The following is a 24,834-nucleotide window of genomic DNA, read 5'->3' as shown; positions in this document are numbered from 1 at the left end:
TTTTATCATCACTCTGATCACAGCTTTTAGATGATGAAGCAGTACCTCATGGAAGTCCATCCTGAGAGGGTAACAATAACACAAAGTACTCCCTAGAAGGCAGAACTGAAACTAAAGTGTATTAAAGAGGTAAAAATAAAAGGGGTTAGCACTCATGCAGTGAGATGATTGCTGTGTAATTATCTGGTGGGGACTTACTGTGTGGCGTTTGCATTTCCTCCCAGTGCAACGATGGGCTCTCTCTGGGTCCACTGGGTCTTAGGCATCCTTCCACAGTCCCAAGACATGCTTAAGGTTAATTGGTGTCCATTGTCTCTATAGGTGTGAATGTATGAATATGGTTCTCAATGTTTTGTTGGCCCTGTTATTGACTGGATGGGTGTACTGACAGCTGATAACAGCTTCAGCTCCCTCATGATCTCCAAACAGCAGAATGGATGGATGGATTTTAATCAAAAATAAAAAAAAGCATAAAATAAACTAAGCAGCAGTCTGGAGATGTTGGATAGCAGATGGGATAAAGTCTAACAATTTTTATTTTTTTACAGGTAGATAGAGCATTACATCGCTCCTACGCTGTGGTCAGGTAGGTTCAACGTACTCAATGATTCCCTTATCACTTGCTGGCCACAAAAGAATCACTTTATTTGACTTCAATAACAATATTGTTCGGGCTGATTCTGTCCCTCTCTGATAAGCTGTTACACACAAAAAAGAGGCAACAGAGTCTCCATAAAGGATTTGATAAATGTTAGAATACCGGAGTCAGGTTTTTGAAGGTGAGCTCTGTGATGGCCATGAATGACAATGAGGCCGCTGTTTACATCCCACTTCAGCCGGCTGTCGGACAAAATACCCATGTACTTGTAAGAGCTGTCTAGTCTAACTTTCATCCAGCTCTTCGTTGATGTTTAAGCATGGATTATTTACATGTTTTCACAAGTACACTTCAAAAGCAGACTTTTTGGTTCCCTTGTTGCCAATTTCTCTAAAATTACATTGCCAAATGATTTGTGTTTTTGGCACTAACTGACACAACACAGCACTTAATAAGGATCCCTCCGCGTACATTTGACAGTTTTTCTTCAGTCTTTCGTTTGGTACACCTGCAGCTTCTCCATTAAATGATTTCTTAAAAAGTCAACAGAAAAGATTTTTTTATTTAAACCTGGTGAATGTCACTACTGGGACATGACGCATCCTAAAAATAAACATGTGTTCATTCTACCTGTGGAGGAAAGGCAGCTTCTGGTGTGCTGTGTAATTGCAGTTGAGTTAGAAAGAAGACAAAAATCAAAAGACGATTTAGTGCTGTGAAACAGTGGAGGTAGAGACATGAAACTGGCATTTCATTTGATGCTTAGCTTTAACTTATATTTCTATGGCTGTTCCGTTAACAAGGATATCACTGTTCCCACGGTGCAAACAGACACTTCAGCAAATCCAATCATAATTGTTCCCACCTGCTTAATGTCTGAACCGCAAGATGAAAAGCATAAAGCTAGGAAATTACGTTTGAATACCATTGTACTGTATAATTATTTTTCCATTATCCCTCATTTCAGCAAGTGTGCACAAAATGAAATAGTCCTGTAGAGACAATGTTCAAGTCTACAGTTAAATATGCTGCAATTACCATGAAAAACAGAATGAGTCCAACTGTGAAAACAAACACAAAGGCAGACAGGATGTAGAGACGCAGGAATTTTATTTAAATCAATATCAAGGGATCTTAAAAGATAACTTTTTATCCAAGTTGTGGTTATGCATAAACAATGAATCATTCTCAATAATAATAAAGACGTTTGTAATGTCTCTCCTGTTGTTGCATCTCAGCCTCTCTTTCTTCATCCTCTGTGCACCTTCGTTTCTTCTCTTGCTGATCGTTTCCCTTGTCTGTCTCCTATTAGTTGTGTTCTTGGAGAGCCTCTGCCATGAACAGCTTCCCCAGGTTCTGTGATGTGAATTCCTTCACGTTCTGGCAGTAGTTGTTGATTTGCCCTGTTGGAGGGTAGCAGCATGCATCCACACGCCCCCACACAAAAAACACACCCACAGATACATACATACATACATACATACAGACACATACGTGTGTACACAAACAAGCGGGGGAAGGGGAGAAAACAGCAGCACAGCAAAACATCAAATTAGAGGGGGAGCAGAGTAAACGGAAGGATCAGAATGTTGTCAGGGAGGCGGAGGAGAGCTGAACAGCGTGAGGCAGCAGGGGAAGGGGCGGTCGAGTTGGAGATTGAGTCAATAAACTTTAAATTAATGTAATTTCAAGATAATGGCAAAGATAATTACAAAACAGAACCTGAGCTCCTGTGAGGGGAGCAGAGGCGGCTGAAGGAGTTTGAAGCAAAGGAATGGGGGGGACAAGGGCTGTACGTGCGTGGAGAGAGAGAGTGTGTGTGTGTGTGTGTGTGTGTGTGTGTGTGTGTGTGTGTGTGTGTGTGTGTGTGTGTGTGTGTGTGTGTGTGTGTGTGTGTGTGTGTGTGTGTGTGTGTGTGTGTGTGTGTCAGTTTGTACGTACCTGCAATAAGCAGTGTGTCCATGCGTGGAGGAGGCTGGGGGGGCTTGAACATTTTGGTGATGTCCTCCTCAGGCAGCGGGGGCTCTCCTCTGCTCTGCCGCTGGGCGTTCTCCTGCTGACGCCTCTGGGTGTACTGGAGAGAGACCAAAGAAAGAGGGGTTAATTAGAGAGGGGAGGGCACAGAGGAGAGTTGGGAAAAAAACATAATTGCAGTGAAAGAGGAATGTAGAAAGTTGTTTGTTTCAACAATGTAGAGACGGCTAAATGTATGCAGCCCTGGAGTAGAAGACATATATTCTACTCCATATATTAAAAGTGTATCGTAGAGTATCGTAAAAAAAAAAAAAAGAATGCAAGAATAAAATAAAAGGGGAAACAATAGATGCACATTTGTTTAATCACTCTGATTGAAATAACTCTGATTGAATGATCTAATAAGGTCTGGTGATTAAATGCATGAATGCATTTAATTGAAACGGATGTGTTTGACGTGGAAAAATCATCAAAATACAGCATTCGTTTCTTTTCCTAAAGTACTTGAAGTTTAGCACCAACACATTCAGCAACATCTCTTTATCATGTGAATGATCCGCTTTCCAAAGATCAATTCATGTTGTCTGACAGCGCTGTAGTTGCAGTTATTGTGTTGCAACATAAAACATTTCCAACACCTTATGAGTCTGAACAAACAGGCCAAGACAGAGAAAGAACAGAGCCAGGAGGTATTCAGGGTGAATCCTTCATCAATTCATTAAAAAGGCTTATTTTTTTAGCTTTTTTTATTTAGTCAGTATAAACGGAGCCTCTCTGTTCTGTTTGGGCTTTAATAAGGATTATAATCTAAACATTTGGCTCCATGAAAACTTATCTAATAATGTCAGGAAGGTTCAGTTCGTTAGTAGCAAAAGAGAGGATGAAGGAGGAATGAGGAAAGAAAGTCAGGAATGGGGAAAAGTGGAACAATAAAAAAGGGGGTGATATAGCTACAAGTTCTACAGACAGCACCGACTGACAGCTGATAGTAAAAAAAGACAAAGAAAGATGAAGAACAAAGAGAATGGGAATGGCCTGGAAACAGTTACAGGAAGGGGAGCAAGATGTAAAGAAACATTGAGATGAAAGAAGAGAAAGACAGACAGAGAGAAGAGTTATAAGTGCTGGCAGGGATGGAGTGATTTGTGGAGGGCTGACAGCCGGTAAATCAGTAAGGTGCCGGGTCTCTGGAGATCCTAAAAGCCTTGTTAATTTGGCAAGATGGAGGAAAAGACTGACACACAGATTGGTGGAATGGTGAGGCTGCAGCAGAGGAGGAGGAAAAACGAGGTGGGAGCAACGAGGGCTTTAAACCAAACAACCCACGACACACCTGTAGGGGTGACTGAGGAACGCAGAAACTCCTCCGAAATGAAAATGTAATTATTTGTTCAAATGAATCGATACTCCTCCAGTTTCCTTTTTTCCTACCAACGTGTCACATCACGACTGTGCATCATCAAAATGCTAATGTGTGCAAATTTAGGTGACAAGGATACAAAGGCAGTTTGCAGTTGTGCTCCACTTTCCGGATTTAAATATAGACAAACAGAGCCTAAAATGTCTTAACAGAACCCCACTGGAAGTAAATGTCAGAGTCAAAAAATCCAACTGATCTAATTTAAGTACAAATATTAAACTTCCTCCTTTAAGTCAGCGTTTAGAAGAGGCCCCTATTTTCCAGTTTTGTCTTTTAGAAGCTACTCAGGCTCTGTGTAGTTTTGCACTGCAAGGGAAAGAGCAGTTTTAAAGTTCAACTCAAAGTCTCAATTGGACTGAGGTCTTGACTCCTGTGAAGCTTTGCCTAAGACAATGTCTGAGGTCAAAATAATCCAGTCCCTATTCACAGATGTTTTTATAGACTGCAGCAGGAGTTCAGAATATCTATTTTCACCTCCACCTTCATGAGTCTCCGCAGACCTGCTGCAGGGAAGCATCCTCTCAGCGTGCTGCTGGAACCTCCATGCTTCATGCTGGGATGATGTGTTTATGGCTACAACTGGATTTGGTTTAAGTATCAAGGGTAAAAAAAAATCACAAATCAGTATCTGGACTAGAAGTCTTAATGAGAAATCTGCCAAGAAGACTGGGTCACATTGAGTTCAGTCTAGTGGAGTCAGTAAAACATGAGTCACTGACATTTGAGATTTATTGGTAATTCACAGATAGTTAATAAATTATATGTCAACTTAATTAGAATTAAGAACTAACAACTAGTTAGAATAGAATAATAGAATATAGAAATTATATAAAGACTTAACAATAAAGGTTAACATATTACTAAACAGGAAAGCCCATTAAAATGTTCAATTAAACAAAGCATCAAATACAAAAAGAACAAGAATATAAACATGTTAAAAAAGCAGAGCTATTTCTGTCTGATAACTTTCATAATTCTTGACCTTCTTATTTAGGGTTCTAATAGTCTGAGAATAGAAGCTTGACTGGCACATCCAGTATCTTCTTCCTGAATACATTCCTGTTTGGTTGGGATCATTGAATCCCTTGACCTTAATCTTGCAGTGCTTGCTATAAATATCCTAGAAATAGGCAGAGTGTCACACTGCCCTTTTGTGTTCTGCTTAACAAACCGGGATTTTTGTCATGTCTGGTGCCGTCTTGTAACAGGCAATGAAGTTTTCCACCAGTACCATCTTGATTGAAGATTTTCGCATGGTAATTTTGGGGTCTATAGGGGATGCTCAAAGTGGCTTGACGCTTGTCTATACATGTAGTGCCTAAGGTTGAAAATGTAGCAACAAAACAGGGTCAAGGAACAGGGTGGAAGAGGTGTGTCCTGGCACCTTCAACATCTGGGGTCTGCCACCCAGGAACATAAGGATCCCCATGCACATTCTTTAAATATCCCTAAAGGCTGTACTGAATTGGGAAAAAAGGGCATTCAAGTATGTTGCTCCCTCTTCTTGGATCGGTTGCAAGAGACTATAACTCTTCGGGAGCTGGTTTCCTTGGATATCTTTAATGATCTGGAGGCAGTCATATCTGACTGTAAATGTTTTAACTAACTCTTTTGCCCTTTTTGATCACGTTTATGATTTATGAATTTTGATGAATGGTTCATATATTTTGTGATTCCTTTATTTATGTTAATTGTTGTTAAGTTTTAATCTCTGAAACCCAGTAAATTGTGCTGCTGCCCATCTTGGCCCGGACACTCTTGTAAAAAAGAGTCTTACTCTCCATGAGACTTTCCTAGTTAAAGAGCCCATATTATGCCCTTTTTGGGGTTCGCATATTTAATCTATGTATCTACTTTTGTACGTTCACAATAGCTAAAGTCTGAAAAAAGTGTCTGTTTTCATGTACTGCTCCTCCTTGCTCCCTCTACGCTCTGAGTCCGTCAGCTACAATCTGCTGAGCCCACACTGTTAGACCCCACGTGGGCCAAGTCTGCTCTGATTGGTCTGCCGATCCGCTCTGTCGTTATTGGTCAGATGCTCAGCATGCTTCTCGGAAATTTCAACATGAGCTGCAGGGCTTGCCACAACGAGCCAATGGGCTTAGATCAGTGATCTCACACTGACAATGACGTCAGACTGACAAATTTTTATCGAGGGGGGCTAGAACCGAGTGTTACATGCGGCTAATGCTACAGCTAACAGGAGGATGTAGGAGAAGCCGCGATTCCGCGGACTTTGAATTTTTGCAAATAGATGTGCCTAAACATGCACAGGACACTTGGAAAACACACTAAAGAGCATATAAAACCAGAAAAAGCATAATATGGGACCTTTAAATAAAGCTTGAAAAAAAAAGAAGAAAAAAAAACATCTAGGGGGGAATCATTGTTTTGAACTTTAAACTGCACCCAATGAACAGCAATGCCACCTTGCTCCTTTCCGTCCATATTAGAAAGGGTGGTGTGTGCTATGACATCAATAGTTTGAGTGGGTGGGTAGGATAAGTGAATTTAGCCCAGTTCCTGCTGTGAGGTGCATGTGTGAACTCCATAACTCAGGGGGATTTCAGGGGCAGCCCACGTGTAAATATGTGTGTATGTATGCTTTAATGATAGACTGAGCCACAAACAGGGTGAATATTATTGTGAACAACAACACTAGTTGGTCAGCACATCTGCCCACCTACTGTGTTTACAGACCATGTTGGCATTTTTCTTTCCTTATCCGTACTCTCTCCACTGATCTATCTCTAAAAATAAATCAATCTCATAAAAAAAGGGAAGCAGTCTGCTGTTATGTTCCTCCTTGGATGTATTGATTGTAGTGTGACGTCTCATGTTAAATATATCAAATTAAGAGAAGCAGCTCAAAGTGATCTCACCAGGTCAGAAGCTCTCTTTCTCTTTCCTCATGAGGTCATTCTGTGTCTGTCAAAAACAAAACTCTACCACTCAACTCAACCACTCTATTTATGATTATCAAGATTCCAGTAAAACATAATGCAGGTGAATTCGTGAATTAGTGCATTAAAAAAGATTGATCTGAATGCAGGAAAAAAATGTTTAAATGTTTATAATTCCATGTGATGAAACAAACATGCATAGTTATGTTCATAATTGAAAGGTAACCAGGTTCCCTTAAGGTTAAATTATGTAAAAAAAACATTTACATTTTAACATGTAAATGTAAGATGTGGCTCTTAACAGTGAACAATAGGCCTGTGTTCTTTTTCTTACAAGATTGTTTTTTATTTAAAATGCAAGAAACGTTTCAGCAATAGAATAGTCAAAACATAATGAAATTGCTTTCATTCTGTAAAGTGTAGCTGTGAAATCGATCGCAGGGCCGTGAATGGAATCAAATTGAAATCGTATCGTAGCAGACTTTGTGATCACGACATATATCCTATCGTTTTTCCAAAAGAATCAATAAAATATCTTGTCATGAAACTGCTAAATCACACCCCTAAGAACTAATGACTGGAAAAGTACTGAATAATGTCTTGGTAACTGAATTGCATCATTTGCCAATGTCGCCATAAATCACAACTATTTGGCTCATAAGATTAACAGACTGCATCCTAATCTAATCTAATGCACGGTGAAAAAACAAGAAAAATGAAATGAAGGAATAAACAGGGGAAGCGAGACGTAGATTCCTTGGCCACAGATTGTGACTGCTATTCACCAAATTCAGAGAGCTCTAAATGATAAATGGAGCCCTCTCAGCACGGCTCCGTTTTGCAACTTTCTATGATGATTAATACGGTTCTTTTAGTCCGCGTAGCAGCAGGGTCAATAGAACAAGATTACATGGAGCAAGTACAGCAGATGTCTGAAAGGTGCATTAGAGGCTCACTTTCTTTGTCTCTGTGGTCGTCAGTGTGGGGAATTGGATGAAACAGAGAAGGTGCCTGCCTGTGTGATAATGTGTATGACATGAGTGTGTGTTTGAGGGGTTAGGCTTTGTGCCTGTGATGATGAGAAGGTCAGTAGGGGAGGATGATGGATCATAATAGCTGGAGTGTGGGTGAATCGGCCGGGGGATGTGTGACTTTGTAGGCGTTTGTTTCTCCACAGTCCAGGTTGTAAATGCATTGTCTGTATATGGCGGGTTACCTGTGGTCACAGACCCATGTTTGTTCCGAGTCTGCCAAATGTGTGTGAACTTGGCGGTGATTTTATCCTCCGCCGGCCGAGGAGATGATGACTCAGTCGGATTAACATGAATATTTCAGACGTTTGCTCGTTTCCCACTCGCGGAGGATAATGACAGAATAATGTGTCTATTTGAACGTAGGTGTAAGTTGGTACGCGCTCAATAGGCGCACAACAGTGAGTCACCTTGAGCCTCTATGCTTCCATTTCCCTGAGTAATGAGTGTGTGTATGACTGTGTGCATCTCAGTGGTTTGTATGTGTTGCCAGATGTTTGTGATGCATCTGGCTGAGGTTGCAGTTGGTACATGGCGGACTCATCATCTCTGCGTCTGGTCTTTTCGGTGCTCCTGGGTGAATTTGTGCTTGTAGATGGTGTGTATGTTTAGTCTTGAGCACATGGGCTATGTGTGTGTGACTGTATGTGAGAGCTTTAGCTGCTGCTCCGTAACACATTTTGAGATTGTGATGTGCCTGGCACATATAAAGATTAAAAACAGGATTGTCAATTCACTCATTATAATTTTCACAACCTTTGAGCCCGTATGAATCAGATATCTCCGGGTGTCAATGCTATCTGAAGATTGCCTGAGCATGGCTTGTGGTATTAAACCTTTTGAACCCACTTTTCTTCACATAAGTAAAATATTAATAACCGCATCACAGAAGTAACCCTTTGTACAAGTGGATATGACAGATTTCTTGACAGGATATGAGGGGGTCATAGGTGCTCATTACTCTGGGCACCAATGAGACAAAGAAATGTGACCCAGGAAGCAGAGTCACTGATCAGTTTGAAGGCTCAGACAGAAACTCCAGAAAGTACACCCTTATATTGTGATTTCAAATATATATCACTTTAAACAAACTATTCTCAGTCTGCATGCATCATGTGGATCTGAGATACATTTACACTGCAGACCTGCTGCCTTGTAACTGAACTGGATCTCAGTCCTTTAATCAGTAAGTGAAATGTCTGTTGTGATAAGTAGAAAGGATTGTTAGTCAATACCACGGCTCCACCTGCAGATGTCTACAGCGCCTTCTTTTGGCTCAAAATGATGTAACTAGCAGAATATTTTTAGCACCCATCATGAGGAGTATTTTGGCTTTAGAATTGTACAACAGGAGCAGGAGGAGACGCTTCATCTATCGTTATATACAACCAGTAGTTCAAAAACACTTACGGTTATGTCACAATTAGAGTAGTTGTCAAATTGTTAAAAAGGAATCTGAAGTGATTGAACTATTTGTTATGTGTTTGTTTTTTTAATAGTAAATTCTGCAGCATTTCTGACCGCAAAAGAAGCAGTACATTCCCGTCCTTATCCGATGTTTTTAACTGCTCGGGCTCATTCTCACAATTACAGTTTCTGATGCTGGGATAATGCCAATAGTTTGATCCCAGTATTGAATGGTACCTCGCTTGTAAACCTTGCATAACCTGCTGAGCTAAAGAGACTTTAAAAGGTGCTCAGCGTCACTGCAAAATTGTAAAAAAAAGCCTGACTTCAAATGTCCTCTGACGCTCTGTGAACGACAACCAGGTGAAAGCCAATCACACTCAATTTACCGCCCGTAGAACAGGCAAGTACAAAGTCGTTCACTTCTCCACTCTACAGTGAAGAGGGTTACTCCCTGTGCAGTTAAAGCACTTACATGCCAATCAGTCCTGTCTGCCAAGGTGTCATTGTTGCATTACAAGTTTTTAGACCACATGCTCCATTGATGATTTTCTTTTTTTAAGGCAACAAGCTGAGCAGCCAGAAATGAACAATGTGCACAGAACAGCAGCAGTGCTTTGTAGGGTTTTATATAGCTGATAGTAAATATTTATATAAACCTTTGCCATTAACTATGAATAGTTTTGTTGATCCGCAGTGGGTGAATGTACATGGATGTGTAAGTTTGTAGTATAAAGTTCTTCTCAGTGTCTGTATTTCAGTGTGTGTGTGTGTGTGTGAGAGTGTTTGTTTTTTGCTACCTGGTGCTTATGCTGCCTGCCTGCTGAGATTATAGCAGCAATTGGTTGTATCCATGGCTCAGAGAAATATTCCTGCTGTTTTCCTGTGGAGTCTGTGGCTGAAGGTGCATCTGTGTGTGTGTGTTGATACCTTTTCTGTTATATGCATTCTAGCAAGCTGATATTTCTTCTGCTGCTGCTGCTTGCTCATTGTGTCTGTATGAGGCGTTTTTGCTTCATTTAATGAAAGTGTCTGGTGACCATGTCTGTCTTCTTTTGTGTGTGTGTGTGTGTGTGTGTGTGTGTGTGTGTGTGTGTGTGTGTGTGTGTGTGTGTGTGTGTGTGTGTGTGTGTGTGTGTGTGTGTGTGTGTGTGTGTGTGTGTGTGTGTGTGTGTGCTACCTGGTGCTTCTGCTGCTGCTGCTTGCTCAGGTTGCGGCTGTAGGTGTTATATTTGACAATGTCTTGGCTCATGTCATCCACTCTGTCCATCAGAAGCTGAAGGCTCTTCTCCAGGTGGTTGCTGGAAGAAAAATGTCAGTAGGTCATTCACACATTTTAGTAGTGCCACCAGCAGCAGTGACGTTTAATATTTCATTCACTTTCCATGCCCAACATAAAATCTTAGCTATGTTTATCTTTACATAACTCAACACAGCTGTTCTTTACATATTTATGATACGATGGAGTGCATTTATATAGCACTCAAGTTTACATATCTCATTCCCCCAGGCACACATACACACGCAAAGGAGCAAACCACTGGCCCGACCATTGGGAACAATTTGGGGTTAAGTATCTTGCCAAAGTGCAGTTCAACATGTGGACAGTTTGAGCCGAGGATCCATTGCCAATCCTGCAGTCAGTGAAAAGCTCTGGCTGGCTCAGATTTGTAGCCCCCATGCTGGCCTCTTGTATGCTGCTCACACTCACAGCAGGTCCAGAAAACACACTTGCAAACCTCGACACTTATCTACTTGTGGTCATTAGATATCTTCTGTGTCCCTTTTGAAATACAAAATATCATGTATGTGGCCAGTCCAACCATGCACTCAATTTATCTTTACAAAATATACTCTTAATTCTTATATCAAGCATACATACCAGAAAGCAATTTAAGATCAACGTTAATACTTTAAATGAACAACCAACAGTACAGCCACTATAAACGTTTCAACAAAAGGACAATCACAATAGCTGTTTTCACATCTGCACTCCGGATAATATCTAGATAATTACAGGAAGACCGCTCCAGAGATTCTCCCGACCTAGCCGTTCACATATGCTCCTCACAGCGGGGGACTTTCCCTGTCAGAGGGGAGGGGGGGTGGGGGAATTCCCGAGGTAAGACGTGACGTAAATAAACAACGCGGAAGTAGCGGCTGAAGCAACAGAGTCCGCTACACGACGTTATGATGAGAATATTTGTCTTTATATCAATGCTATGTGTAATCCAATGGAATGACAACATCCACAAAAGAGAGGAGAACAACATACTGACGAACAGAAAACAGAATGCAGACGTTTAATTAGAGCACGGAGATCGTAGTGGTCACATGCAGACACTTTAGGCAGTCACTGTATATAAATGTTACTCTCTTCTCATTGGCTGAAACTGAAATCTCCAGAGTATATGCGGCCGCGTTCAGACATAAGCTCACTTGGATTTTCTGCGGATAAAATACTAGGGGTCTGGCCGGAAAAACTCTGGATGAAGTCCGCGCGAGTTTTTCAGGAGATTTCCATATGTGTGAAAAGGGTTTTTATCTTTTTTCATCTTTGATTAGACCACAGTGCTCACTAGAGCCTTGGAGAATAATTGTAAGTCATTTAAAGATCAGCACCACTGCACATCAACAGTTGTGTGTTGTATAAATGTACCAGATGTAATTCATTTCAAATTATTTAGTCACGATCAGCAGGCTTTGGGTATATTTTGGAAAAACAGTCCGAGTTGAAGCGCAGAAGAGGCTGACAGCGTGAGCCATGATGCATGCGTGATGTGGATAATGCTGAAATAAATGGGCTAACAGGTCTAAGTCCTGTTCTGTTAACTTGTACAGATTGTTTAAACTTTTGGTGTAACCTTATCTAGCAAACATACCTAATGGTATCATGTTAAACACATGAAATCTCTAAATGGGATTATTGTTTAAGCCCAAACACCCTCTCCTCATTTTCTTTTTTAATCCCAGCTCATCACATGCCAACACTTTAGGAAACTGAGGTATATAAAGGGCAGTTTAATGCGTGTTTTAAAGCTCGTCTGTTCTCAGGTGATGGTGTGAAGTTCCATTTAAGTCTGATCCACTGCAGCGTCCAATCAATGAGTCATATCCGGTAAGGGGGCGTGTCAGTAAAATGAAATTCATGAAATCTGCTCTCGTGTATCCCTCATATTGCTCCTCAGGTCTCCCTCATCTCTCCTCCATCAGCAGTAAGAGCTTGGGAATGATCCTCAACATGGCAGGTCTGGAACTCCTCTCGGTTCAACACAGGCTCGAGGAGGGAAGCTGCATCATTAAAGAGAACTGGTGTAGATGGGGTCTCTTGTAAGGAGTCAGCTCACTTCAAAACTAAAATCACTCTACAACCATTTACTGTTCAAAACGTCATGTCAAATGTCGACACACATCTTCTTTCCTTTGGCACTGAACTACAGGATGCTCCTCTCCAACAAGATTCAACAATTACCGGTATGAGAACACGTGTCAGTGGCGGTCTGTTTCAAGCTCCAAGATCTCTCTTCCATAAACCTGTGTTTGCAATCTAAAAAAGCTACATCCACAATTTTCCACATTCTGTTTGCAATTCATTCTGACCTTATCATTGAGTTCACCTCCTGTTTAATCCGTTTTCTGGTGTGTCTGCAGAGACATCTGACATGAGAGCTCTCTCCAGGGGTCTGACAGAACCAAGACCTCCGGACCTTTCTTCCCGCCACCGTGCCTCAACTTTCTGCACTGGAATCACATCCCTGATCTTTTCCCCAAACGTTGCCATTCTGACAAAACTCAACACACACCTCTACCAGCCTTCATGTTCTCTTTCCTCCCATGAGCCCCATTTTTTTTTACAACATGCCTCAATGCTGCCTCAAGTTCAACCTTGACAAGGCTGCGGAGCTCTACTTCAAGCCTTCTCCCTCTTGTACGATCCTCTGTGGAATTATAATCTTTCATTTATGACTGTTTGGGTGATACATAATGCAGCGTGTACTGTGGGAAGACAGATTCTGACTGTTTATTTTAATGACAATTGTACCCGCAAGGACTGCCAGCACTGTGTATGCTTTGGCTGCGTGAGAACTTTTGCTGACGTAAGCACTTTGTGTGTGTATATATTGCATTGTCTGTGAGAATATGTGGAGGAAAAGGTTCCCCCCCACCTCTCCCCAGAGTTTTTTTTCTTTTAGTTACTTTGCTTTCTGCTGTGAGATTTTTCAATAAGTAATTTTAAAAATCAATATCCCTCGTCTCCTCCAGGTTCTCTCTTGAGCAACAAAGAAAAAAAAACATTGTCAAGAAATAATTTACTCTCCCTCAATTTTCTTAGACTCTATGAGGTGTTAAGATGAAAGAAATTGCCAGTAACCATCAACAACTGCATCCAATTTGCAGGCAATGGCTGCTTATTGTTAGAGGATAACACAGATTTTGTTATAAACAAGCTCCAGTGTAACAACAATTGACCCAAGGCAAACACATTTAGCTCATCATTGTGTGCAGATGTTTTTCTTATTTAAAACATCGGCCTCCTGATCGGCATGTTTTTTTAACTTTCAGTAGTAAGTACTAGAGAGAAGTCTTTTTGTGTGTATGAGCTGTGGTTAAAAATAAAACAATAAGGGGAGTTGTAATGAAGTTGTATAATTAATAAATCCCAACCCAACATTCTGATGAAATCAAGTACAATCTTGCATCAAAGCTACCAAAATTCTCACTTTTCACTCCACATGGATTGCAGAATAAATAAAACATCTGTAAGAACTTAAGCAATTTACTACTGTATTATAATTTTCATTTTTTAATCATTGAAATGCCAGGAAGTGTAAAGTATAAAGCCTGAACGAACACCACAACAAATACTAGAAACACTACATCCATCCATACGCAAAAAAGTAAGCATCCACACATGCATAATAAAGTGAAATATTCACATCCTGAAGCCACTCATCATGATCATCTCGGCTTAACATTTGGCTGTCATCAACCCCCGTTCAGCTGATAACACCTTAATTACATTTACAAGCAACACATACAAATGAAGCCCCTCAAGCTTGCACGCATAGACATGGAAAACTAATGTACCCACGTGGATGCTGATAATTGTATGAACTGTGCTGATGATGATTTATAAAGCTATTCTCACATGCTTGACTTTCTGTTACACCATCCATATTACTGCCTGGCACCTGCATGACGTGCGTTTTCGTGTAAGTGATCAAATAATCAGACTGAATAGCTGCCTGCTGCCATGGCTTTGCATGATTTCAGGCACACTGGGTGTGTGGATGAATACAGAAAATGGGTTTTCAGTCACAATTCATTGCCTGTTTCACCTTTAAAAAAAAATGAAAAAAATGAAAAAAAAATGAAAAAAATGTTTTTTCACAGCTCCAATTGTGTCTCCTGTAGTTTAAACAGCTGAGCCGTTTCCACTCCAATCATGTTTGCCTGTGAGGAGCGCTGTGTGATCAGTTTGTCAACCCTCCACTGTGGTGTCAGAGTTGCAAACATGAAAACTGATGGCCCAGTACCAAATCTCGCCATAACACTTTCCCGCTGCGTCCCTCTGGCTGTGTCAGAATTGATTCTCGTTGACGAGAGCCCATTTAAAATTATTTTATCAAGCAATATGGTAGCTAATTTGTGTGGTGTGCATTTATAATATATGCAGAGGAAATCGTTTAGTCAGAGCGGGATCCTTCAAAACATCTGCTGCTAATGTGTGTCGAGTGTTGGAGCTGGACTCAACACAAGTGTGTGTGTGTGTGCGCACGCATGCACGTTTGCCTATGCGAATGTGATTGAGTGAACAGCATATTGTTTTGTGTTGATGTCAGCTTGTAGCGTAGTCTTTCTACGGCGGTCGACTGTAAATTGTTAGATTTGGGGACTTGTTTGGAGGACATCTGAATGAAGGCCAAAAGCAGTCTCTCTCTCCCCCCCCCCATTCCCCCGCTGGCCTACACTCACACTGATCCTGGAGTAACCGGGCCTGAGCATGGTTCCCTCTTGTACAAAACGTCGTAATATAACATATGCGAGACCTGATCATGAAGTGTGCTTAGATTATATTACAGGCCGACTCGGAAAAATAAAAAAATGAAAACAAATAAAAGGGATGCGCGGTCGAGTCCAAAGTCCGCACATCATGGCTTATTTTGAGTGATTTTAGTGCATAGGACTCCGGGATTTCTCCATAATGAAGGCTGTCAACATTGTGTCCCTGTGCTTGTGCATGAAATGAACTGTGCCTAAGCACACCTCTTCCAAGCGTGCCAGGACCAAGGAAGTGGATCGACGCACTCAAACTAGTCAAACAAACTGGACTTTAGGAGTGATGCGTTCTTAGGCACAGTACAGAATGCCTCGTGTGAGTACACCCTTACATTTTCATTGAAACGCTTTTCTCCTGTTCTTTTAACTTTGAAGTAAGTGTAGAATAAAGTCTGAATATACAAGGAATACACACCACTCTTCTTAAATGGGAACACAATGATTTATAGAGTTAAAAACTCAAGATGTTGCCAGTCGTATGGGAATCAAAACTGCATGCTGAATAATGCAACCCAGTGTGTGGTCAAACGGTTAAATTATTTAGACAGGTCAGCGAACCTACCGATCAATCCTGAATTAGAAATCAAAGCGCACCCAGGGATTTCCTGTCATCAATGATTCTGTTTTAAGGTCTGATTCAATGGCAGCACATACAGAATGTATGTGTGCTCCCGTCTGTATGTGTTTGTATTCACTCAGGACAATAGAGGACAAACTGTAAAAACTGTACTGATGTGGAAGCAAAAACTGTCTGACATTCAGTAAATTGAAAGTTCACAGAGTGGTTGTTTAACAAAGCTGTCACAGGAGTGACTTCCATTCTTGTAATGAGTGTTTAAATCAGACGGAGGACTGGGACTTAATCTGAGGTTGTCTGGCTCTTTACTGTAGCTGAATATGTTTGACAGATGAAATAACTGAGATCTGACACTGTCCCAGCAAAACTTTATAGAATTATCTCTGAGGTAATATTAAATAAAATGGCAGACAACTACATTGTATGTGACTTAATACCTTACAGCCTAGCAACATTGTGTTTAAATTACTGCCACCTCCCATCTTCTCAATTATCATTAGTTCATTAAAAAAAAAGGCTGAATCATCAGAGAAACTGTTATTGGCTGTTGATCAAAAACTCCATCCCACTTGGGAAGTTTGCATGCTGCGGGTCATTTTTCATATTTTATTCATAGCCAAATTCTGTCATCACCTCCTCTGTGACCCTATTTCCAGTTATTTTTTCCTCACTTGACTCATTCCTCCAAAGGCTGAAGCCCTCATAAAGCCTTACACCTCCGAGCATGCAGTCCCTTTCTCCATTATTGAATTCAAATCATCTTGGAGCTCCTATCGAGCATAAAGCTATGTTATCCTTACACTGTCTGACATTTTTATGCAGAGGACCAATTACAGTAATCAGACAGGAGGTCATGGATGGAGGAGTTGCTCATTCATGCAAAACAAAGAGTAAATATAAGGTTTAAAGGATGATTTGTAATGAGAAATGTAAGCTACTTTACGTAGGGCAAATTCTTAGTCAGATGCAGACTATGTTCTGAACGTGAAAAGCTTTGAGACCTGACATAACGGGCTGCTTTGTAACATTGCAAACATAGAGGCAGTTCAGGGGGGAAAGGGCCAACATAAATGAATTTACATTCATGCAATCCATCACCACCATCAACATCATCATCTGGGTAAGGAAAACCCTGTTTGCTGGAGAGAAACTGCATTCACTCAGCCTGAGACGTCTATGACACTGACAAATGGGGCTGCAGATTGGAAAATGAGACAAAAGGAAAAACATTAAATAAAACCCAATATCATTATCTTCTTTTTTGAAGGGGTGGAAATGAGGAAAAGAAGCTGGGGCTGTCAGGAGAAGATGTGAAGGGAAAGACGTCACAAACCAATACAAGGACAGGGCTGCGCAGCAATCTGACAACTTCAGGAAACAATTTCATCTTGCCTGACATCCCATCGCCAGTCATGCTGGGAAACCTTTGGGGAGGGCCGGGCTGCTTCTGCCTCATTTTAGGTCAAATCAAACTCGGTGTTTCAACATCCGAGTAGTCATTAGGAAAATGGAACAATATGCAGGAAAAGTGTGGAGTTCTCCTTCAGTCTATCTGACAATTTCTAACAAATGACTGGTGCCAGGCTTGGTTGGCCATGTGCATGCTCTGTATATATCTGGAGTCTTCATTTAATTCATGACTTGGTTACTTACTCGGCTGTTTCAGGACACGTTCGGGAAGACTCACAACAACTCCTCATGTGCTACACTGATTTGAGTAAGCAAGCACAGTGTGCTTTGTGCGCCTACAGTGTGTAAATCAACACTTTGAGTCGTTATTGTACTAATTTCTCACACCTGCCCCTGGGAAGCTTCACAGCTGTTGCTCCACTTGCAGCGGTTTATCTCCATAAATGATTGCTGATAAATTCTCCAGAGACTGAAGCCGAGCGCCTCGGAGATCTGAATGCGAGACTTAAAGTGCCGGGCTGTGAGCTGAGATGCTGGCGTGATATTTGTTCATATTGTGCTCATTAGTGATGGGAGACAAACTTTTGAAGGCAGTTCCTGCTTTTGGAGACATTTCTGAATAAATTGCTTTTGACATTTAGATGTGGCATTTACTGCATCTAGTTTTGGACTGGATTTGATCATATCCAAAAAGGTGCATTTTTATAATTCCCCAAAAATCAGTTTAGTTGTCTAACATGTTTAAAATACAAAATACATACTTGAACTGCCCTCTTTTAGTGTGGGTTACAGTTGTGATCCAAACAAGAAATGCTCACAAACTCAATTATTCAACACTCAGAGGAAAACATTTCCATGACTGGAAAGTTTCACATTTTGAGATGTCCTGATAATTTAACCTTCACCCATCTGGTACTGAAGTCCAAGTAGGTTAAGAATACATATAACATTTCAAGTAAAGACAAAAAAAAAAAAGACTTGTATCACCAACATGTTTTTCCATAGCCTCATATAGCTTATTCTCTAATATAATTGAAGTCTATGATCTTCTTAAAAGTATAATAACCACACCGTTAGAGCCATAGCGCTACACTGGGTGATATATTCTGTCATTACAACATTAATGGCCTGTGTACTCTACAGTACACAGGTACACTGATCTTTAGCTTGTTGTTGTAAATTTCTGTGAAGCACTCATGCTTATACAACATCACAGGTCCACCAAATGTGGCCCTTACTTCACTGGTGTAGTCAACTGCATGTCTAACCTTGTGAAAAGTATCTGAGTGTGACCCAGGCAATGTACATTTGAATGATAATTTGTGCAGCTAACGATAAATGGTAATGCACACAAACAAAAGAGGTCAAACGCAGAGCAGCTTCTGTAAGCGTTTGTTTTGTAGAGCTCGAAAAATGCAGCTGCATTTATTCGTGGATGGTGTCCTTTCAGAGAAAAATTCAGCAATTGTGGACATTTTAAAGAAGGTATTACAATAATAGGTCTCTTATGTGTGATATATTGTTAAATGTCTTAAAACAGGATAGATAAAAATAGGATAATTGTCCACAGGTAATTTACATCAGAAATTGTAAGGTTTGAAAAATAATCTAAAGGTAGCTGGTAGCTAGTTTTGAGCATCATCTGACTGCATCACAATGGTAAAAGCATGGCTATTTTACCTCCATCTAACAGGTTAAATGTACACATGCTGAGTGAGAAAGCACTTCTTGGGTACATATATATATATATACACACTATGTGTATATATTTTTTATTATACAATATAATACATTCAATCTTTTGCAGTGTGTTCATTGAGATTGCTCATATTGTTGTAATGATGAAAATGTGATTTATTGTGCAGCCTTACAACAAAGCTACCAGCAGCCTTTTGCAACACTGCAGAATTACTTGATTTAGCAGAAGAGCAAAAAGCCAATCATAGTTGAGGATTTCAGGGTGGCAAGAGGGAAGGCCAAATCAATTTCAAGAAAGGGCAATGCCACCCCAGGCAAGCCCCTTCGACACATTCCAGCTAAACAACCCTGCTTCCCCGTGTTTGAACAAACCCTGTATGGTAGCTATACATAAAAGAAAATCTGCCAATAGAGCTTATCCCTCCACTTACTCTGTACACTTCAGAACAGTGTAGACGACACAGACTAATGCCCAGGAGTTCTGTGATGTCAAATCAATTTTAATTTTCAAAAAGCTTTTACTCATGTCTTTGAAAGCAGCCTGCAGGTTCAAAGAGATACCATGACATGGTTCAAAGCTTGTCAGACACTTTTAGGAAGACGCTATTCTTCTCAATAGAGATTTATGCATAGTACCATGGTAACCATTTGCCGACGGATCAAATTAAAGTGGCACCTGTTTCCAGTGCGGGATTGTTTGGGATGATGAAACATCCATCAATAAACTCTGTTTTTCTGGATATGATTAGAGAGTGTTTTTACAGTTATTTTCTACCATGTAAGCTCTTGCTCATGTGCTTGCAGACACAATGATGTAGGCCGCATCCAAAAATAAAGAAGGCTGTTATGTTACCGTGTCTGATGACTGAAACACTGCAGAACATTATGATAGCACAGAGGTCTCTCCAAGTGCAATAAAAGATTATTAAACTCCAAAATAAAAATAAAAACAACAACATTTTCATGTGGGAGTAAAATACGATGGTTTGCATACAAAAATCACGGGATAATTTAAGTCCCTCCTGAGTGTCTACAGCAGTAAAATCTTTTCGATCAGCTTACACGTTCCCTGCTATGTCAGTGTTAGATTGCAGAATTTACAACCAGACTGAAGGTCAGGGGTTTTTACTGCTGGCGGATGTTGATAAACCCACAAAACGGATCGCAACACGATGCAGAAACATCTTGTAAATGTTGGTTGCCTGAGAAAACCCTGTTGAAAACAGCAACTCCAGATAGCAATTGTGCTTATACGCACTGCTAATATATTTACAATACGGTGTCTGGCTTCAATCCTACTGGGCAAATCATCACATGACCTCTCGACTGACCTGCTGGAGAGGTTGAGCAGTTCGTGCTTGTCTGCGACCGTGGACTTGTCCTCCAGATCCCACAACAGTGCGCAGATGAGGTGCGAGTTCTTGATGACAATGGGCACCTCCTCAAACATATGCTCGAAGCCGATGCTGGCCTTCTTCAAACTATGGAGAGAGTAATAGAAGGACAGAAGCAGAAGGAGAGGAATTTACAGTTAGGCTTTGATAAGAGGACAAAGACAGAAAGAACCAGGATGTAATATAAGACCAAAACATTTAGACCTCTTTTACATTACATCATCTTAACTTATCACAGTACTTCCATTAAACACTTTCAAAATGAAAATGAAACACTTAAAATGGTCCCATATTAGGCTTTTTCTGGTTTTATATGCTCTTTAGTGTGTTTTCCAAGTGTCCTGTGCATGTTTAGGCACATCTATTTGCAAAAATTCAAAGTCCACGGAAACGCGGCTTCTCCTACATCCTCCTGTTAGCTGTAGCATTAGCCGCATGTAACGCTCGGTTCTAGCCCCCCTCGATAAAAATTTGTCAGTCTGACGTCATTGTCAGTGTGAGATCACTGATCTAAGCCCATTGGCTCGTTGTGGCAAGCCCTGCAGCTCATGTTGCACGCCTGTTAACTTCTGTAGCACGCCCACGATATGCGTGCTAATAAGGTGCTAATGTTTTTGCTCTACTCGGACGGAGCCAGTGGCTGCATTCCCAATATGGTAAAAGAGGCGGGACATTTCCGAGAAGAGTGCTGAGCAACTGACCAATAACGACAGAGCGGATCGGCAGACCAATCAGAGCAGACTTGGCCCACGTGAGGTCTAACAGTGTGGGCTCAGCAGAGTGCAGCTGACGGACTCAGAGCGGAGAGGGAGCAAGGAGGAGCAATACATGAAAACAGACACTTTTTTCAGACTTTAGCTATTGTGAACGTACAAAAGTAGGTACATAGATTAAATATACGAACCCCAAAAAGGGCAGAATATGGGCTCTTTAAATCACATTATGGACATTAGTTTACTGAGCAGGAAAGAGTTCCATACATCTCAATAAAGAGCTGGTATGAAATTCAACAATACTGTCCAGCCCTATGTGACATCTCGTTGTGGACACAAGCTTTTAATATTCAAGGTAAGACAAGCTTCTCTGAAATTCTATGTGAGACAACAAGTGTGTTTTCTTTAAAAGGGACAGCTTGCTTATTAATGCACATCAACTGAATGTATAACAGAACACATGAGAATGACTCAGTGTTGGAGGTAAACCTGTAACAACTCATTCCTAAGAAGAATGTGGTCTCATTCCAAGTATAGACATTTGGACACATTTCAATATTTGAAGGGTGGATGAGGTTATTCTAATTTAACATAAAATCTGTTGTGTTTAATGCAGAGACGCCTTCAGGACGACTTTAGTGCATATGGTGCACATTTTATTTGTTGTTAGCATATTCCTTGAAAAAGAACAAATAAGCTGCAAACAGAGCATAGCACTGTCAACACATGGACTGTACTCTGCCAGTAAAATGCATCACAGCAAATTAAAGAACAATACATTTGAATATTGTGCACGTTTTCCTATGAAATCTGGGTATGATATCTACACAATCATCAGTTTATACAGCAAAACCTGAGCAACATTAAACTCGGTAGCATCAATTACCCTTTATGGGCTCTGCCATAAAGTGTATTTTCAATACATGGACTAATTTTAAACCTCTTCTAATTGTTCCTTTAGGAGCTGAGAGCATCTCTCTTTCTTTGACATGGGCCTGTTAACACAAAATGGAACTTCACACTTTGCTTAATGTCTCACATAAATTCAATAGCATTGACTGACTGCCTTGTCTCAGCCTGTCACTTGTGCACAGGGCATGAGCTACAAACTAATGTCTGTATATGTCTAATGTTAGCTTGTAGAGGCGCCTTGCTTGTTATAGGATCAATATGCTCTCTGCATTAATCCACTTTGAGCACTGTACCAAAAAACAGAGATGTTTATATAATGCTTTTCTTTTCTGAGTGATAAATAAGGCTCTGGGGCATCATCTGATTGGGATAAAAAAAAGTTTTATGCATTGAAAGTACAGCCACACCTTCTGCAAACTTCAGGAGCAATTCTAATGCAACAAAATTGGACATTCCTGCCTGAGGCTTGGAGTGAGGAGAACAAAAATCAGTATGGAGAGCTGCATTCTATAGGGAATATCTATAATTACACAAACACACTTTGCTATACATATTTGCACAATTATCCATCTGCAGTGCCTTCAAATATTTCCTGGAGATTATGACCTTTCCAAATGCCTGCAGAGCCATCTAAAGAAGCTGCCTATGAAGATACAGAGACCAGCACATTTCTAGGCAGGACAAATTGCTGCAACCCTACTGGACTTTGGCACACTTAATGCCATGCTCTTTTCGAGTTGGGCCCCGCTGGACGGAGCCAAAGGTTCACTCCACAGGCCGACTAATTTGATGCTTTATATTGTGTGCTGACGTGGAGGCCTATTGACCACTTCCTCCATTGCCCAGCAGACTTGGAGGACAGTTCAAAGGGTCTATTCACACTCATCTTTCCCTGCCTTTCAATTCAGAAAGATGAGCAATATATGCAAGCTTAACATCAAATATACCAACATGAAAGAGATTGCTTTTTTCTCACATTGTAGAGAGAAGGGGAAATGAAATGCTTTTGAAGTTTTACATCTTTAGGAGGGAAAAACACACAAAATTTATATTTAGATTCTATTCTGAAAATAAAAGCACAGAGACAAGATTGTTGTTATAGAGTGATTTTGACCTTTTCCTGCCTGGAGCTGCCCTCTTTCAATCACAGGCTTATTGGGAACAGTGATAGCTACAGATCAGAGCCGTAATAAATCATAGGAACTAATGAAAAGCTGCAGAAATGAGAAGGTACCTGACTCTGGGCCAAGTACACTGGGTCAATAACCGAGTGGCTGGCAATAGAGACACACAGGTGAAGAAATAAAGAGGAAACAGGGAAGAAAACTGCGATGATGTAGTAAATTTGTCTCTCGTTCCTCCAATTTCACTGGCTTTGAGTGGATGTAAAAATGCACATCTAAATGTTCTGAATCGACAGCCATTTGATACTACAGAGATTTATTCCTTGCTCTGTTTTCATAGTATTTACTCAGATTTTACACTGCATGTGTGTCCACTCATGAATGTGTTGATGCATGTGTAAATTTGTGCACTTGGACTACTCTGAAATGCCTGGAAAATGGCCTCCTCATTACAGTCATTTTAAGCTGCAATTTGAAAGCAATTATAATAAGCCTTGGGGTCAGAAAAAGTGTAAACATTGTGCATTTGTTTGTTGGGCAAGGGCGGGCTGATAAATCATCAGCATCAATCTTCGACTGCAACTAAATACCTCCCCTGTGGACACACCAGCCAATATTTGCATCCATTGAATAAGTAGAAACAGATGATCAAAGAGGCTTATATTTTTATTTTCTAATCATGTTAGCAATGCGAGTCCATTTGTGTATTTATATGGTGTATGCCTACACCAAAGAAAACACCAAAGCAAGATTGATTTGCCAACATTCAGCCATATGCATGTGATCACGACATCCATCGATCAAGTCCTTTAATTTGTGTTATGCATTATGATATACTCACGCCTCAGGTGTGAAATCTTTCTCCTTGCAGATCTCCATGAGTTTAGGAGTGAGCCTGTAGGCCTTGAGGGACAGGGAGCCTTGGGCAGTCTTAATAGGATCTAGATTGAGACAAAGAGAGAGAGGGATAGAGAAAGGGGGGGTAGAACGAAAGAGAGAAAGCTTAGGGTTAAATAAGGTCTATGATTCAGCAAAAACAAAGCTGGCACAGACTCCCTTTCAGTTTACAAAAAATAAAAAATAAAATCTCTCTCTCTAAGAAATATCAGCCACTGGTGGCTCTGTTGATGAACCCGCACTGCCAGTACCTTCAATATTATAGAACATCTAAAGGTCTTGCTCCAGTTAAACAAAATCAAACTGGCTTCGAAGTATTAACTGAAGATGTCGGGGTTAAGTGCCTTGCTCAAGGGAACCTTGAGAGGGACTGAATGAGCTCAGTTACATTCACCATTCAGCATCTGCCTCCCACATTTTCTCAGTTTGTTTACAGGTCCCCCTTTCTACCCTGTGGTCTACCGCTTCCAGCTGACTTCTCTGAGGCTTCTAGTGCTCAAATTAAAACCAGTGTCAAGTGCTTTAGAGTCCAAAAATAGCACTGCTGGCATTTTTATACTATTACACATTTGGAAATTAGCAAGTGTAAAGTAGGGCTGGGATTCTTTGGGTGTCTTGCGATTCACTTCGGGTCTGATTCCTGGGTCATGATTTGATTGAGAATCTATTTTGGATTCAAAACTATTCTGGATTCATGATTCAAAGTCTATTTTTTA

At 40.7% G+C, this 24,834-nt stretch overlaps 1 protein-coding gene across 1 annotated transcript in view; it reads right to left on the bottom strand.

Moving 5' to 3' along the window:
- Positions 1-1,691: 1,691 nt before the first annotated feature.
- The window catches only part of LOC109997918 (eukaryotic translation initiation factor 3 subunit H), a 58,121-nt gene continuing 34,978 nt past the window's right edge, over positions 1,692-24,834 (bottom strand). Inside the window, exons 4-8 of the mRNA XM_020652585.2 lie at positions 24,063-24,162; positions 20,410-20,559; positions 10,514-10,634; positions 2,540-2,672; positions 1,692-2,001 (exon numbers count right to left, since the gene is read on the bottom strand). Of these exons, the coding sequence (XP_020508241.1) occupies positions 1,907-2,001; positions 2,540-2,672; positions 10,514-10,634; positions 20,410-20,559; positions 24,063-24,162 (599 nt within the window). The 3' untranslated portion in view covers positions 1,692-1,906. The remainder of the gene's footprint in view (positions 2,002-2,539; positions 2,673-10,513; positions 10,635-20,409; positions 20,560-24,062; positions 24,163-24,834) is intronic.

Source organism: Labrus bergylta, chromosome 8 (genome assembly GCF_963930695.1).
Source record: "Labrus bergylta chromosome 8, fLabBer1.1, whole genome shotgun sequence".
Taxonomy (NCBI): Eukaryota; Metazoa; Chordata; class Actinopteri; order Labriformes; family Labridae; genus Labrus; species Labrus bergylta.
This window is presented reverse-complemented; position numbering and strand designations above follow the sequence as displayed.